Below are 16,213 nucleotides of genomic sequence, written 5' to 3' on the forward strand. Positions count from 1 at the left end.
ACCAACATCAGGCACAAAGCGAAAAACAGTTTCGATACCTTGGCACGTATTTCTGGAAAGATGTGCCTCCCCCGGTCACTTGGGAGGGGCCTAAATAAATAATTTTCACGGTGTCTAAACTTCCTTCACCTTTAACTTGCCCTGTCCTGTGACTGACACCACTGCTGCTCTCCCCCACCCCGAGGCCACAGTCGAACGCTAATGGTGTTATTTCAGGGCTCGCTCTTTCTCTGCAATGCTTACATAAATGTGCTCTTTAGCAATTTTTGGACTGGAACAAATGTTTGAATCTTTCTGGGATGGAACGGAGATAAACACAGGAAAGCTCATCAGTGTTAAATCCCAGTTCAAGCCCTGATTTATATTTAAACCAGCACAGTCAGACCTGTGTAACTACTTAAATAAAGACCACTTACTTCCAGTTTACTTACAGTTGCCTACGAAGGGATTAAGTTAAAGGGAGACAGGGAAGAGGGAGAAAGACCCGCCTGTCCTGGAAATACAAGTTTTCATATGCGAGGTTGGAACACGGTGATGTAACGGGCTGGATTTTATGGCTCAGCATCAGCTTGCTCGGAAGGGCAGATGCATTTTGGTGCCTGCGACTCAGTCATCAGTCGTTCAAGTCCCAGTGCCACCAGGCACCTCGGCGCGCTCCGAGCGCGTCCCTGGCAGTGAGTGGGACAAGAGCACATCAGCCCAGGGGAGACACGGACCTGGAGGAGCAGCCGCGAGCCGTGTTCGGCCAGCGCAATCGCAGTCCATTCGATGTATGTTAAACCCCCCCACAACTTTTTCAGGTGTCGGATGTCCAAGTTTTGCACAAAGATCTTGACAAAGCCACAGTCCCGCTTCAAGCGGGAGATGGGACCAGATGATGTCCAAAAGGTCCTTTTTCAACCATTTCTAGACACTGCAGCAGTCTAGAGATGTATCCGTGGAACAGTTTTCACTGAAGGAAAACCCTGAAGCCTACATTTTCAGTAAATTTTAGAATCTGATACCAATTAGCCTCGGGGATACTCCCCTTTACTTTCAGACAGCCACCACGCTGCTATTTGGATCTGTCACATCTGGGGCATCAGAGGCACCATCTTTTCCTCTTTTCTACAGCTGTGCTTTTCTGGGGCTTAGTTTTCCTCTACCAAATACTCTGAAAAAAAGAAAATCTCGGCAGGCCCAAAGTTTACAGGCAACGCTCACGAGTGGAGGATGGGGCTCCTCGACTCCCACGTGCACGCGGCTCTAGGCAGAAGCCCCCAGCGCTGCAACGCGGCCAACAGCCGGGAAGCAAACAGCGGCGCCGACCCGGTATTACAACGCCAAGCGTAAACGTGCGGGCGTAAACGCGTAGACGTGGCACTTCAGGGCATGGTTTAGGAGGCCACAGGAGTGTTGGGCTGGCGGTTGGTCGTGATGGTCCTAGAGGTCTTTTCCAACCTTAATGATTCTGTGAAGTCCGTTAACACGACGGCAGTACACACACCATTAGCTACGGCTTTTTAATGGCTTTTAGGGGCTATAAAATTTCAGTGTGGGGAGAGACTTTGCACGCTCCATCCTCCCTCCAGGGACATCTCTTCTTTGAACAGGTTAAAGAAATCTCCCTTCAAATGTATATTCTTAGATATGAGAAGAAAACATAACGGCTTTTAGAAACTTCTTCCATCTGTGCCATTTTGACTAAAGTCAGCAAAATCTGTTGTAAGATACTTTGCACACTAACGCTTTTTTTTCCTGTAGGACAGGACACACAAGCAGCTCTGGAGGAGCCATAGGATGCTCCGGTTACGCGCCGCCGCTATGGCTGTTTGTCCAAATGATATAAAGCCTCTCTGGCTAAAAGCATTTTACTGACCTTCGTACACTTGTTTGGAAGGGTGGCACAGGGGCGAGAGAGGTTGACACTTTTAGGTGCTCTGAAACAACGCTTAGGACGTACAAGCTTGGATACAATTATTTTTAACCAGTTTCACATTGGCAAATTTCAATTAATTCCCTTAGCAACACATTGTTAAAATGTTCCACTGGAGGAAAAGAAGTCCCTCCCCTCCTATTTCTGCTGACTCCTTGTCTCCGTGCCAAAAATATTCAAACTAAAACAAGAAAGTAAAAAAAAAAAAAAAAAAAAAACTATAAATAATCAGGGAGGAAATATCCATCAACAAACCTTGCTTCGGGTTGCTAGTCGCAGCGACAGGGGTGCCGGCAGCGAGATGGGTGTTCTCCACAGTCCCATAAACCACAGGGCTGTGCTCGGGGACCTGGCTGGACAGCTGCTGGGATTTGAAGTACAAAAAAGGGTGATAATGAGCGTGCGAACGTAAAAACTAGCAACATGGAGCACAAGCAAGCGGGGAGACGAGAATGGGGTGGGAGAGAAAAGAAAGACAAAAGGCAGGGAAAATAAAAGAGAAAAGATACACAGACCGATTGAATAAATTCAAAAGGTACATGGGAAAGGGAGGGAGGAAAAGGCAGCAGGAAAAGGGGAAAGAGAGACGATTTCTGTTAACAACAGCAAGAAAGAGACAGCACAGCACAGTTATTAACACACTTCATTCTCCGAATTCTTCTTCCAAGAGCAGCAGAAATGCTCCTCTGCATAGTCTGCAATAGCCAGATCTACACCAAGGCCCCCGGACCCCTCCGTGATGTAAGTTTGCTTTCTGGACTTGTCTCCTTTCTCGACTTGGCAGTTATTTCAAACACCTTAGATATTTTAATACATATTTTTGTACTTTTCTATATATTTATAGGGATGTTCATATGCACCTATGAATAGTCTACATAGGTATCTCTATGCACACACATAGTAACTTGTATTGCAGTAATAAAATCTGGATTGGTTACACCTGTGTGGTTGTATGAAAAAACCACCCAATGCCTTCTGCAAACCGACTTACGGACGGTACCTGCTGGGTAACATGAGAATAAAACCGACTGTGCATCAGCCTACAGGAGAGCAGGAGGAGCTGGCTCCCAATCAACGCGGAGGGAGCCCGAGATTTCCTCTATATAAAACCAAAAATGCAAGACCAGCAAAGTCACAAGACTGAAAAAGCCACCGGCTGTTGCAGAGGCCGCGTATTTTAACTACGCTCCCACCACTAATGGCACAAACGATGACTTCACTTGTGCTCACCAGGGCCTGATAACGACAAAACTCCCCCCCTCCGTATCTCGCCTTGGAATCTAATGAAGACCTGGGGTAAGACTAAGTGACTACATCAAACTAAAATTTACAGGTGAAGCACTTGTGTGCATTAGAGTGACCACCCACTGGGCAAGCCAGCGATTCACATTTGCAAAATCCCCTTAAAACGCATCAGGGGCCACGCAAAGAAGAAAGTGGGGCTAAATTTAAACGTAATACTCTACAGTGGAAAGCCACACAGCGTTTTGCAGGGGGCTGTTGTTATCTAGCCGTACACCCGTGCTGACTTCTCAGATCTCCAGGAAAAAGGATTTTTAAGCAATCAAAACAAAGCAGAGTGCCCAAGACACGGGTGTCCAGTTCCATCTTTCGGACAGGCAGTTGGAAATCCATGCAAAACTACTTTCCCTAAAAAAAGAAACTCTCTGGCAATCTGCTCCTCTTCCTCAGACTCTCTTTTTCTCTCATTCCCAGCTTTTTCAGCTACTGAATCTGGACAGTGCAGAATAAAGAGTGAAATATCTTCAATACACTATTTTTCACCATTTCAGGCAAGAGAAAGGTAAAGGAGACTGTGAAAAAGCACTCCTGGAAAAATCAAAATCCACGTGAGCGGCGTGAAAGGCTGAAATTTTATTTGGGATTGCTCCTTGTCCAGGACTGAGCCTGGTGAGACTGGCTGGACTCTGGGTGAAGAACTGCACCCCGACCTCCGGCCAAGTCTGAAGGAAGCCAAAGAAAACACAGTTTTACAAATGAGCCAGTTTCAAGGCTTTTCCCCTCAGCCTCAGCGGATCATTAGTTTCATTTTATGAAAAATTTATGGATAAAAGCAGAGGGGAAGGAGAATGTGATAAGGATCGCACCGACCAAGTGAGACCAGCAGACAAGAAATCCGTAAGCCAGGAAACTCCGTGGGTCAGTAAACGCGTTTTCCTAGGAAATCTGGAAAACACTCATTTATTTTGTGGGAACGATAGTGCAAAGCAGTATAAATGGTACTGAAGGAGTGACTGTCACAGGCTCCCAGCTTCAAAATGGAGCATTTAGGGACTTTCTAGGAAAAAAGTCCCACTCAAAATTGCTCTCATGATTTATGATGCCAAAAGAGCTGCTCTGTGCTGTTGCACCCTACCACGGTCCATAGACAGAGGAAACACAAAACATGGCAAACTCATCGATACTTGGAAGAGGTTTGCCAGGAAAATCAGAGCATTTCTTATGCTTTTAAAAGGTGAATCTTCTCTGTAAGTCAGCGCCGAGCAAATACTGTAGCCAGGTTCAACATGTGGTCCCGGGTTTTATTTATCTTCCCATCAGAAAAACAGAGTGTGAAAAATAGCGTCCTGCTAGAAACGTGTAAGTAATACCTGCGCTTACTGCCAGCTTCTCTTATGCAGGAACTTTAGAGCATTTTAGCAATTAAGCAACCACTGCGGAGGTGCTGGGAAGGCTCCACCTAAAGCACCTCTCGGTCAGTGACGCCGACTACAAAGCAGGGGATGGGAAAAGCATGGAAACGGCTGAAACCACGCGGCTTGAGGCTTGGCAGCAACGCTCGTCTTTTGGGCAGGTCCAGCATTTCCTTGATGTTAAGCACTTAATCTCCTGAGAGAAGAGGGTGCTTCGGGCTTGTGGTATTGAAGTTTTCAGTTGTCTTTGGGTCAGTGAAAAAAAAATATCCAAATATACGGGGGGGGGGGGGGGAAAGAAAATTTCGAATCAGGCAGCACAACAAGCCTTAGTATTATTATAAAATCATTTTTAAAAAGCCTTAGTATTATTATAAAATCATTTTTTAAAAGTAAAATTTGTGACAGGGGCTTGTCTACAGTGGTTCCTACACACTTCTGGAGCAAGTTTCTCCCTCTGTGGTTGTGTTGTCGAAATAACGGGATTAGACAATCAGATACTGGCCGTCAACACAAAAGAAGTGTTACTAGACTTTAACATGCTTTTAAAATACCATCGGGTTGGGAGTCACTTCGATTGGATGATGCTTCGTCAAGCCCAGAGGTTGCATGTTCGCGTTCTGGGTGTTCAACCCGACGAAATCTCATCAACCCCCGCCCACGTGCAGGCCTTGACTCAACGGGGCGGTGGAGCAAGACAGCGGCAACGATGCTCCCCTTGCACCTATTCCAGGAGCTGCCCTGACCTGGGAGCATTTCAAGAGGCAGGTATTTTCCCATGAAGCTCGCACCGGCTGTTCACAGCTTTTATCAGCTGGGAAAGGGAACACAAAAAGCCCCAGCACGTTTCAAGCCAAGTTATGGCTGAATATTTAAAATGTACTGATTTTAGACTATTCAAAATTACAACATCCACCACTACTGGAATTTAGCCACTGAGCATAGTTATTAAGGCATCATCTAATTTCATCCAAGATACTACGCTTGTTCCAAAGAGATGAATCAGAGATACTGTTGGGATGATAACAGATTCTCCTGGCTTAAGCAGGCTTAAATTTTCAGTGATGTTACACTAATGAACTTTTTCTGGTGAGCTCTATTTCAGAGCTCTTCTGTGATTAACGAAAGTGGTTCCAAGTACCTAATCAAAACGAAGCCTGGATATTAAACAATGAAGTATTTGCATACCTTAGAGTAGATGATTGGACATCACTGCTGTGCTCTGCATATAAATTACAGCTGATAAAAATCCATGCTTATTAACCTCCTCTTAAAAAACATCTATTTTGTCCTGTCTGACTTCATCGTAGTGTCTTAAAATAGATTTCAGAATGCAAAAATGATGCAGGAAGTGCCTGGATTAGCTGCACCATGCATAAACACAACCTGAAACCTGGCTGTTTTCAACTCTTCCCCACTTCCAATGGGGAAAGTCGTTTAGCATGAAGTAATGGGAAGAAGATCTCACCAACACTCCAATGTTTTACATCACTAGTATGTTCTCTCAGGGAAAACGCTTAGAAAAACGTTTAATTGATTCTATACGTGGCCAGCTCTCGGCTCTCCTCCCCCTCCAGCTGCAGCTGCTAATCATCAGACCACTCTCTGGCAGAAAAACAGCTTTTCCAGTCGAGCATTGCCGTCCTTGTTGCAAACCCACGGCTGGCCGCGAATTGCTCGAGCGTGGTGCCTCGCTGCTGCTTGCCCACGACGGAGACCAGGAGGAGAAAGCAGGTGACCAAAGCGACCGGTGATGTCGTCGTGTGACAAGAGGGTTCGACTGAATCAGGGCAACGGCCAAAAGCCGTAACTATCCCGTTGGTCTCAGCAGAGGGGAGATCTGCAGGCCGGGCTCTTCATCTCAGTGATCCCAGGTACACTGTTACTGGCTCAGCTGTAACCTCAAGGTCTCGCTCCAGCTCAATGGGTGTCTCAACACAAGCTCGTGCTTTCGCCTCGGCACAGGACAGTCAGCAGAAAAACTGTCCAGATGCAGAGGGGAAAGTAAGGTTTCAGCTCAGGAAAGGCCATTCCACCTAAAAGCTGGCAAAAACTAGTCTCTGACATTAAACAGGGAAGAACTTAGCAGAAGAAATTGCACCCCAGCCTCAGCCAGGCTCCGATCTAAAGCCCACCCATCACTCAGAGAACCTTCCTGATATTTATCGTCTTCTCATCAGGTCCTAAGACGTGGACAACAACCCCCAATAAAACTCAGCCAATTCCCACGGCTTGTGCCAAGCCATAGAGTTTCTCCTTCTCCAATTGTTCAAAAACATTTGGGTTTAGCAGCCTGTGGCTTAGCTCCATCTCTCCCAAAAGAGAGGGAGAGCTCAGACGATGTGTGAAGCAAACAGCTCTCCATCTCCAGGGCTATGGGGAGATCAAGGAGGCATCACCTCTTCCTGCTGCAGGTGGGGAAGAGTTGGTGAGAGGAGAGAAATCATCTCCTCATGAGGTAACGCAGCCACTTCCAGCCCCGTCGGTTCATGCCGTGGTGGACCTAAGTTCGCGTCGGGACTGCTGGTCTGCAAGCCTGAGTGCGTTCTTTTCTTTTGGCCCTGGGTCAAAAGGACTAGGACAGACCTGGATTTCCAATCAGTTTAATTTCCAGATATTACTCGTGGACTTCTCAGGCTTAGAAGGGGTCAGAAACTCAAAGATGTGAAACAAGGATTTATTTTTTTTTTTAAGCTACTTATGAGCTACGGAAAATGTCAGTTTGGGACATTTATGTGTTTTCCTATGTCAGAAAAATGCATTTTTAAGGTTGAACATGCAGAGACCACATCTCTGCCGTTTGAAGCTCTGTGATAAAATTCCTGAGCTACAGTCATTCTGGTGACTCCAAAGCAACGCTACTAAAGCAGAAAGACATTAATATGGACAATGATGCAATTGAAGAGATACAATCAATCACATGCATGATACTGATTTTCCTCACATACACAAGACACTAATGGAAACGTCACATTTCTCTCATATATATTAGCTCCTCCTTTAACACTAAAAGCCTTTAGCAGATCTAAAAACTACTGCTGGTAATAAAAACAGGGAGAGGGAACTTGTAGCAGTGCTTCAGCTCCACAGTTTATAAGCTACAGGTTGGTAAAAATGACCAAACTTGGAGAAAAATAATAATCCTTGAAGAACACGAACAATTTTGGACCATCCAGGTGTCTGAAGCGATCGGTGGTGTGGATGGGAGATACAGGAATTGACTCTAACGAACAGCAAAGCAAAGCAGACATCACTGGGAGAAGGCTACGCGGCCATTTTGTTACCTGAGGTGGAGTAGGCGTGGAAGTGGGTCTCACGATGGGAGGCGTTGGGTTCCTGCTGCCCCCTCCAGACATTATTTCTTCTGTTATGTCTTTGCCCCCCTGGTTTGGATCCCGGATTCGGATCTACGGTATTGAACAAAGAAATAAGTCAAACAAGTCTTCCCGTTACACGCTGTCCTTGGGGTTTATGGAGGGGACAGCGTGCACAGGACATAATTCCATTACGCTGGGTAGGAGATGCTCGGGGTTGAGCTGACGCTCTGCAGGAACGCTGGAATGCGGTTTGTTTCAATAACTGGCAATGCATGGTATGTCATCCCTTAATCTCAAAATCTAATTCACTCAAAACGCTCAACAACCACACCAGTTAGCTCTAAATATGTGCAACCCCAGTGCATGGCCCTGTAATTCAGAATACGGTCTCTACTTCCAGAAAATAAGCTTACTGCAACTGGGAAAATTTAGCAGTTCAGCTACAGAACTACGCTCGCCAGTTAGCGGCAAGCACAAGAATAAAAAAAAGGCCATGTTTTACCGTGATACGGAATTCAGTGACCTCGCCAACCCAGCTGCTGGTAAAGGGGGAAAGCAAATCCGCTCTGTCTCAGTGAATAGGGGGAACAGTCAAGCTGCCTGGGTTCATTTGGAACAGAGTGTTTAATCTTCAACATCAGAATTGGAGATAAACCTGATGAAAGAGCTACCATTTGTCTGTCCACCTTCCCAAAAGCTCTTGGTTGGACTCGCTCCATCGGTTGCGTGCCGAAGTCCCCACTGCTGAGCGCAATGCACAGCCGCAAGGAAACCCAGAGACGCAATCCTTCCGAGGGCGGGGGCGCCACTGGAACCGCCGTGCTTCTTTCAATCAGCAACATACGAAGTCATTAGCTGCAGAAGGGTTTTGTGATTTGTCAGCTTCAGCATCGTGTGGTGTCTTCTTGACTCTTTGGGTTACGAAGACAGTACAATGAAGACTACACACGGTACTTTGGATGTTGACAAGATGGGGTCTTCTCTTGTTTTAGCAGAAAAACTTCAGAAACGTTTAATTAACCACAGCAACAAGGACTTACGAGTTGGCACGAATTCCTACCCTCTCCCCCTCCTGACAAGTAGTCAATAGCATTAAAACTCGCTTTCCCTGCCTGAAGGCTTGCAATACTCAGCTAATGGTGCACGTGGGTGTGTGTACATTTAATTTTCCTTTAATTTCTCTCATCTCTTCAGTTGCGACACAGATTAGCAAGTTGAAATAGCACATCCAGAGAAAAGCATCTCATGCATTTAAAAAGACCTTTTGCTTTTCCGCTTCAAAGAACTTAACTTCATTGGCACGAAACCGGCTTAACCACTGCTGAGTGTTTCTGAACATCTTTACATTTCAAACGGCATCAATGACCCGCCCATGTCGTGCTTCGTGTTTCGGATGCCGAAGAGAGACTCCTCAGGACTGAGGGGGATGGCGAAGAGGTGGCAAAGAGGAGTTGCGTCACCCTATGCTGACAGCAGCTACACAAAAGGCCTTTCTTGCAAGCCCAGCTAAGGCATCATTCAGTTCTTCCGGTTTCCCAAACCAAGTGTCATCTCAAATTGCCTCCAAAAACATCAGAAGATACAGATATTCTGCATTTTGAGACATGTAAAAATGTTTTGAGACATACTTTTACACCCCCCCCCGGAAACAGTTCTTTTAATGTTTGCAAACCGCCCTAACACACACAGCGCTGTGGAGTCATTTCCTTCGCAATCGTTCAGAACCAACTGTTCATTCACAGGTTCGAGTCTGCCCCTAACTTTTTCTTACACTCGCCTCGTGTGTCTCTGCTATTCCCTACCACCATCCGCCTGCAAACGGGTTTAAATTCCATCAACCTGCGTCTCTCAAATTCTGACCAGTGAATTTGGAAGAGAGGCAATGTGGCCTCCAAACCTCTACCTGCTCCGATAACGCCATGTGTTCAGGTTCCTTCAATCCTGCAGGTATGTCCGCAACTTACTGTTTTCCTACTTCTTCCAAGGCATAATATTGAACAACGTCTTTCTTGTCAATTTGAACCAATTCCCAACAGCCTCCCAAACCCATCCGAGTTTGTTCCTTCCCGCCTGGCTCTGCGGTGTAACTCTAAGCCGCAGTGCGGGCAGCCCAGGATCCCAGGCCTGGCGAGACGATGCTGCTTTTCTTTATGGTCGTTACAAAACTGGCAAAAACATTTTCCTTTTTGACTGGCTGAGGGGTCACGAACTCAGAGCAGAAAGTCCCCATAGAAAACTGAAAATCAGATAAACATTGCAGCATTGTGCAGTGTTTAATTACACTTTGGCATGAAAGGTAAGACTTAACCTCTCTGTGAAGGTAAAGCTCAATTTTAAGCTTAAGATCATCATAATTTCCTTCAGCCTTAGAACCAGGACAATTCTCAGAAGGGATGTATCAGTTAACGATGGTCACTTACCGTTTTTTTCTCCCTTTTAGCTGGTGGAGGCTGCTGCTGCTGTGTAGGCACTATGATGGGTGCTGACTGATACACTGGCTGACTCGGGTAGAAAGGTGTTCCTGGGAAAGGGCGACACGATAGAAACAAGAGCGAAAAGATCAGTTCACTCGTTAATGAAACAAAACCAAGCGCAGGAGGTAAGACTGGCCACCTACTCCTCCCTCCCCTCAAAAACCAGAGCTTCCAGCTTGCCACTGGTCTGTGTTCTGCTCTTCCCAACTTCCACTAAAACAGAAGCTGCTTCTCCAGCAAGACAAGCCAATAAGTCACTTCTTTTTTTTCCTCTGTGAAAAGAAAAATTCCAATCACGTGCATCCATTTCTGAGAGGCTGCTGAAATCACCAGGGCATGAAAAGAAAAGTGGCCCATCCTTAGACTCCTTTGACTGACAAACAGGTGGGTTTGTTGCTTGGGTTTGGTTCCCCCCCGCCCTTTGTAGAGAAATTCAGTCAAACCATTACAAAGAATTTGCAAGGTCAACTGTAACCTAGTTTGAAGCACAGCCAGAAAATGTAATTACAAGCAATGTTCTTCTCATGCTGCAACACAAAAAAAAGCACGACCACGGTTATTATTGCAAAATTACACGGCATTGTTGATTGCATTCATAATAGCCAATATAGTTTCATTATGTTTTCCTTTATGGAGTAAGACTGGCCCAAAATGACCGAGTACTTAAAAGATGTGCCAGGCATCGATAAAAGTGGCATAGCAGCGCCGGCTTCTCTCTGTGGATCAGGTATCAGGTGAACTTGTAAGATGGTGCTGCTTTTTTTCTTTCTTCTAAGCTTTAAATGGGAATGAAAATCTGTGTTGCGCGTCTGTAACCAGAACGGGAGGTTATTGCTATCTCAAGCGAACGGTGAAACGCAAGAAAGCAAACGAAGCCAGCCCAGCAGAGTCTGATTTGCAACTTCAAAGGCCACGTTCCTCAAACTGGGAACTGGGAAGCAGAAGCTCGGCGCAGGCTCCCTGTCTGCACGCCCAGAGCAAGAACTCTGCTGCGACAGCAGGCAGGTAGCTGGAAGCGGAGAGCATTGCATGGCACCGCCATCAAGCTGCTGAAGCTCAGCCTGCTGCATTCACTCTCGGATGCTGCAATTAAGGTGGCCTAAATGACGCAATAAACTCTTCATTTTGAACTTCACGGTATGTAGCGTGACTTCAGGTCTGGCCTCAGGGCACAAATGTCTCCGTCACATCCCCGCGGCTGAGAACCCTCCAGCCTCTCTCCTTAGAAACAGTGATGAACTCTTCCAGCGAATGCTCTGGCCAAGCTGGCCAGGTGTACCATGTGAGTTTGCGTAACAGGCGAGGACAGGAGCAAGCCTGGGAGCCCTGCAATGCGCTCATTATCTTGATCTTTAGTTTCCTAGAAACCAGATCTAATCAGATAGTCTGTAACATGATCCCTGCCAGAGAGCAGCTACAGTCACTCAAGGAAGGACTCTTCCTTTGTGGAAAATACTTCCAAAAAAAAAAAGCAAATCCCGAAAAGTCAGAGTAACTTCTGGGAAGAACTATAGCTTCCGTGGCAACAAGCCAAGGCATATTTCAGTGCGACGCTCTTTGCTCTGCGCCCTGCCTTTTGATCCTTCCACTTCAGCGGCACCCAAGTTTTATTCTCCCTCCTTTCTGTTCATCATTTCAAGGCCTTTCCTAAGGCAGCATGGAAACTCGCTGATGGAAAAGAGAACAGTAAATTGCAAACCTCAGACAGTTTAAAAAAATGCACTGTCCATCTTGACAAGTTTTGCCTTCTGCTGTATCTTCCCTTATCACCTCCTTTACAGCCTGCCAAACTGCGGTGAGTTTGACGCCTAGCAGCCACGCTGGCTACGACGTTCTGAGGTTTATGGGAAAGGCCGCGGCCAGCAGCATTATCCGGGCCTGGACTGCACATTTAGTTGTCTCCCAACGCCACGAGCAGCGCCTGGTGAGAGACGGAACATTTCCAGTCCCTATATAAAAATAGCAGGGAAGCAACAGGAGGGAAAGGTGGACGAGTACAGGCAAACCTGCAATCATCCTCTTCCTCGGCTAAACCTTCCCTGCCTGGAAACGCCCTGCGTGACGGAGGGCTCCGGCTTCGCCCACCGACGCTTCCCAGACACAGCAACCTAAAACCAAGCTGGGACGGAAAGATTACACGCCTCTGTGCAAGAAAGCAGGCGCTTTCAGGAGTGGAAAGGAACCAGAAGGGAGCTTTACCCAAATTACAGAAGCAAAGACAAACGGTGCTAAGCAAGCAGAAAGTAAGAAAGCAGACCTGTAATAGCAGAATAACATAAGAGTACTGGGTAATTTCCTCATTTAGTGGATCAGATTTGAAGAGCCATTGCAATATTTCGTCTCTTTATTTTTTCTAGGATAAGCCAACAGGAACTAGCTGCCTTAAAATTGCTTTCCCTCCTTTTATTCAGAAATTGCATAACCAGGTCTGAAGGCTTCATGGCAACCTTTCACAGTAGTCCCATTAGCTCTATATACACCAAATAAATAAATAAATAAAAAATAGAAGAAAGAAGGAAAGAAAAAATAGCCCAGACCTTTTAAAATGGTAAGCATGGAAGCAACTGGTGCTTTTCTCCCCTTTAAAAGGAATCTGTGTTTGTGAAGAGCAAACACGCAATTCTGCCGGCGGCACAGGGTTGTCGTTGTCTGTGTGGAAGGTAATCATTCACTTCGATGCTCTGAAATACCAACAGCTAAAGCCGCACGGAAAGCTGATAGTATCTCTGCCCCCAACAGGTTACAGAGTGCATGTGGGCAGGTAGTGATCAGACTGGACAAAACACCTCACGTTTGATATCGAGAGGTGAAAATCCTTTGAAAAAAAAAAACGAAACCCATACAACAGGGTGATGACTAGAACAATTCTCGATTCTGGTGGACTTTTCAAATCTTCCCACAAGTGAGCAATGGAAGGTAAATTTAAAAAAGTAATAAAGTGATACACGTGACTGCAGGATTCCTAATTCTGCATCTCATTCAAATACAGCTCGCAGGAGCTGATTTGTTTTACGTATCAAAACACACATCCCACAGAAAACCCTACAGGGGACTGTGATGTAAGTATGATGTATATTGTACCTGGCAACACACTGGAAATTATTACGAAAGGACTTAATTACTTATATGTAACAGATGACTGCCAGGAGGAGAGGCGTCATGGGACAGTGGAGGACAGTCACCCCCCATTACACGGGATCTGCAAACTGGGACCCAAACGAGGCAGTTGTGAGGCCCTGGAGGAGCCCAGGACCAGCGAGATGCAGACAAGAGGGATGCCCAGCACAGGACATGCAGCCTCTCAATTTTTAGATGCAGCTTTGAAGCTCAATACCTGGAGGAGTCAACCAAATCTACTGAATATAGCGTGCCAAACAACCACAGCACACGCAACGGTGCTGGGCGATCTCCCAGGCCTTTTGCTTGAGAAAAGACAAGGCCAGGAGCTGCCTGCTGAAAGGGCAAATTTCAGCCTGTGCATGGGTTACAAACTCTGCGACTGCACTAACTTGATCTTTGCAGCATAAGACCGGTGAGTCAAACCGCACGGCTTGTTCTTCTCCCTCGCTAAGTGCCGAACAAGGAACGCAGGGATAAGAAACATTCACTGCTGAATTGCTGTGAACGCGTTCAGGGCATAGCTCAGTGGAAACCAGGGCTGCCAGATGTATTCACAATACCTTAATAAATAATAATGATCGAGCAGGGAATAACAAATAGCCGCTATTCTTGTTCACATGTGATCACAGGTAGCTCTGCGAGTTGCGGCCTTTCCTTAAGCACTCGTTCAAACAATACTCTCTTACTGTGAATTTTTCAGGAGTGAATAATAAGGGCTGTGACACAACCAAATTGAGCAGCTATTTGGAGTTCAAACAAATGCTAATCCATTTTGCTATTATAAATCTTCAGCTTGGCAACAGAAAAACATACCCAGAAAATACTTTTTAAGAAATCTCTGAGCAGAACTTACCATAGGCGTTGGGGAATTCCCCAGGACCCGGTCCTGGATAAAAGGGTCCCGGTCCTGGCGGCTGAACAGGATACTGCTGCGGGGGCCCGACATAGGGAGGGCCACTGTGACGATACTAGGAGGGGAAAAAGTAACCCTCAGTTTACAAGGAGTCGGGCGACTTCATGCTGTTGCATACAGAACCTGTAACCGAGCCCCCCCCCAGTCAACAGGGATCTCATTATCAAACCGATTAATTACAGATTCAGAAATGTTACTGTCAAAACAAGCAAGCGAGGTAAGCTCTGTCACCTACAGACAGGACGGGGGGACACGAGAGCTGAAGTAGAAAACAGTCACTTCCCCGATTTCAGCGATATTGGGTTTTTACAAGGCCCAAGGTTTTAGACTAACTGTAGAGCTATTAAGACAGTTCAGATACATTTATAGCACTAAACATTTTCCAAGAGCTTAGTCTGACACCGGTTTTGAGGAGAACCTCAAAAACTAGAAGGGTGATTTATTCTTACTGCCTCCACGCACAGAACAACAAACACTTCAGGCAGAAAAAGGACAGAGGCTAAATACACAACTGCCAGCTTCATTCCCCCTCCCTCCCAGCTCTGCGGCAGGTCTTGAGAAAATCCAGACGGGGCAGGCGCTGCTCTGCGGTTCCTTACGTGGCCGGACAATGTATTTTTACCTGTGGTATACAGTACTGGGGGCCCTGAGGCATCGGGTAGGGCATTGGCAGGTGATTAACCATCATGATGTGCTGGTTGGTTTGATACACCGCAGTCGGCGTTTGCGCACCAGGACGGATGGAAGGGCTGCTGTTCTGGATGGTAGCTCTTGGAGGCTGTATCTGAGGCCTCTGAAAAAACTAGGGCAGGGAAAGGAGAGAGGAGAGAAACCAAAGAACCGGTCAGACTTTCTGGGAAAGAATTTGAAATTTCATTACAATATTATAACGCTACTTCCAAAGGATTGCCACGCATTCGGAAAACCGCAGGACAATTTCTGTTTGTCTGGAAATCATGCTATAGCCTTCTATTTTACAAGATAGAAAAGAAGGTAAGAAACTTTAAACTCCAATAATTATTAGTTTGTATCTACTGAATTACACAGCTCAACTTTCAGAGCAAACTTTAGAAAAATTATTTTTGTCAAATATATTTTTATAAGGTGGGTTGACTGCCCAAAAAGCCACCTTTATAAATTTGCCAGGGCAGTAAAAGATCAGGGCAACTGTTCCAATATATCTCCAGAAGAGCTAAAAAGGCAGATTTTTACAAAGGGCAGAGGCGCCTCATGCCTATCCTTTATGCAAACTGAGCCGGGTGGCTTGTCTTGCCCTCTGTTTTCAGAAAGGTGGCAACCTCTTCCAGGGTGGCACCAAACTCTTCTACCACGTTCGCATGAAGTGATGCCCCACGCGGATGGACCAGGTCCGGGAAACCAAGCAACCGGCTGGTACACGCTCCGTTCTCAACCCTTACGCGCTGGGAAAGGCATCAGCATCCACGGTATGGAGCATTCATGGCACTGGAAGACCTTGCTCTGGAGCCTTTGCAATCTCGAAACTCAGTCGCTAAGATATGCATCAGACATTAACGCATTCACTAACGGAGTAATGATACAAGTGAGAGAGACACTTATGCCATGCAGAACCAGGAGTTAAAATTACCTGTATAGGTCTGAATCCTCCCTTCAATAACGAAGCAAGAAAGCAGCAGGAAACAGAAAGAAAGCCAATGGAACAGCTTACAGATCAATAGGAAGGAATAGGATATAACATGCACCCTAATTGCACATAATTCCGTTCATCTTTCTATCCTGCTTTGACTCAACTCTTACAGAAACAGCAAGAAAGAGACACTGAACTGGTACCAAGGACTCTT

General features: G+C 46.1%; 1 protein-coding gene across 9 annotated transcripts in view; it reads right to left on the bottom strand.

Moving 5' to 3' along the window:
- Positions 1–16,213, bottom strand: part of EIF4G3 (eukaryotic translation initiation factor 4 gamma 3) — a 153,311-nt gene that overhangs the window by 52,585 nt on the left and 84,513 nt on the right. For 6 of the 9 annotated variants that reach the window (XR_010375859.1, XM_064470413.1, XM_064470409.1 and 3 more), the window contains 5 exons: positions 15,016–15,195; positions 14,334–14,448; positions 10,307–10,407; positions 7,854–7,976; positions 2,171–2,279 (listed from right to left, as the gene is read on the bottom strand). Coding sequence is in view for 8 of the 9 variants with exons in the window: in XM_064470413.1 (XP_064326483.1) it covers positions 2,171–2,279; positions 7,854–7,976; positions 10,307–10,407; positions 14,334–14,448; positions 15,016–15,195 (628 nt within the window). In the remaining variant the exon portion in view is untranslated. Of the gene's footprint in view, positions 1–2,170; positions 2,280–7,853; positions 7,977–10,306; positions 10,408–12,897; positions 12,932–14,333; positions 14,449–15,015; positions 15,196–16,213 lie in introns of those variants that run through there. The other 3 variants (XM_064470416.1, XM_064470408.1, XM_064470414.1) reach the window with 2 other exon arrangements.

Source organism: Phalacrocorax carbo, chromosome 20 (assembly GCF_963921805.1).
Source record: "Phalacrocorax carbo chromosome 20, bPhaCar2.1, whole genome shotgun sequence".
Taxonomy (NCBI): Eukaryota; Metazoa; Chordata; class Aves; order Suliformes; family Phalacrocoracidae; genus Phalacrocorax; species Phalacrocorax carbo.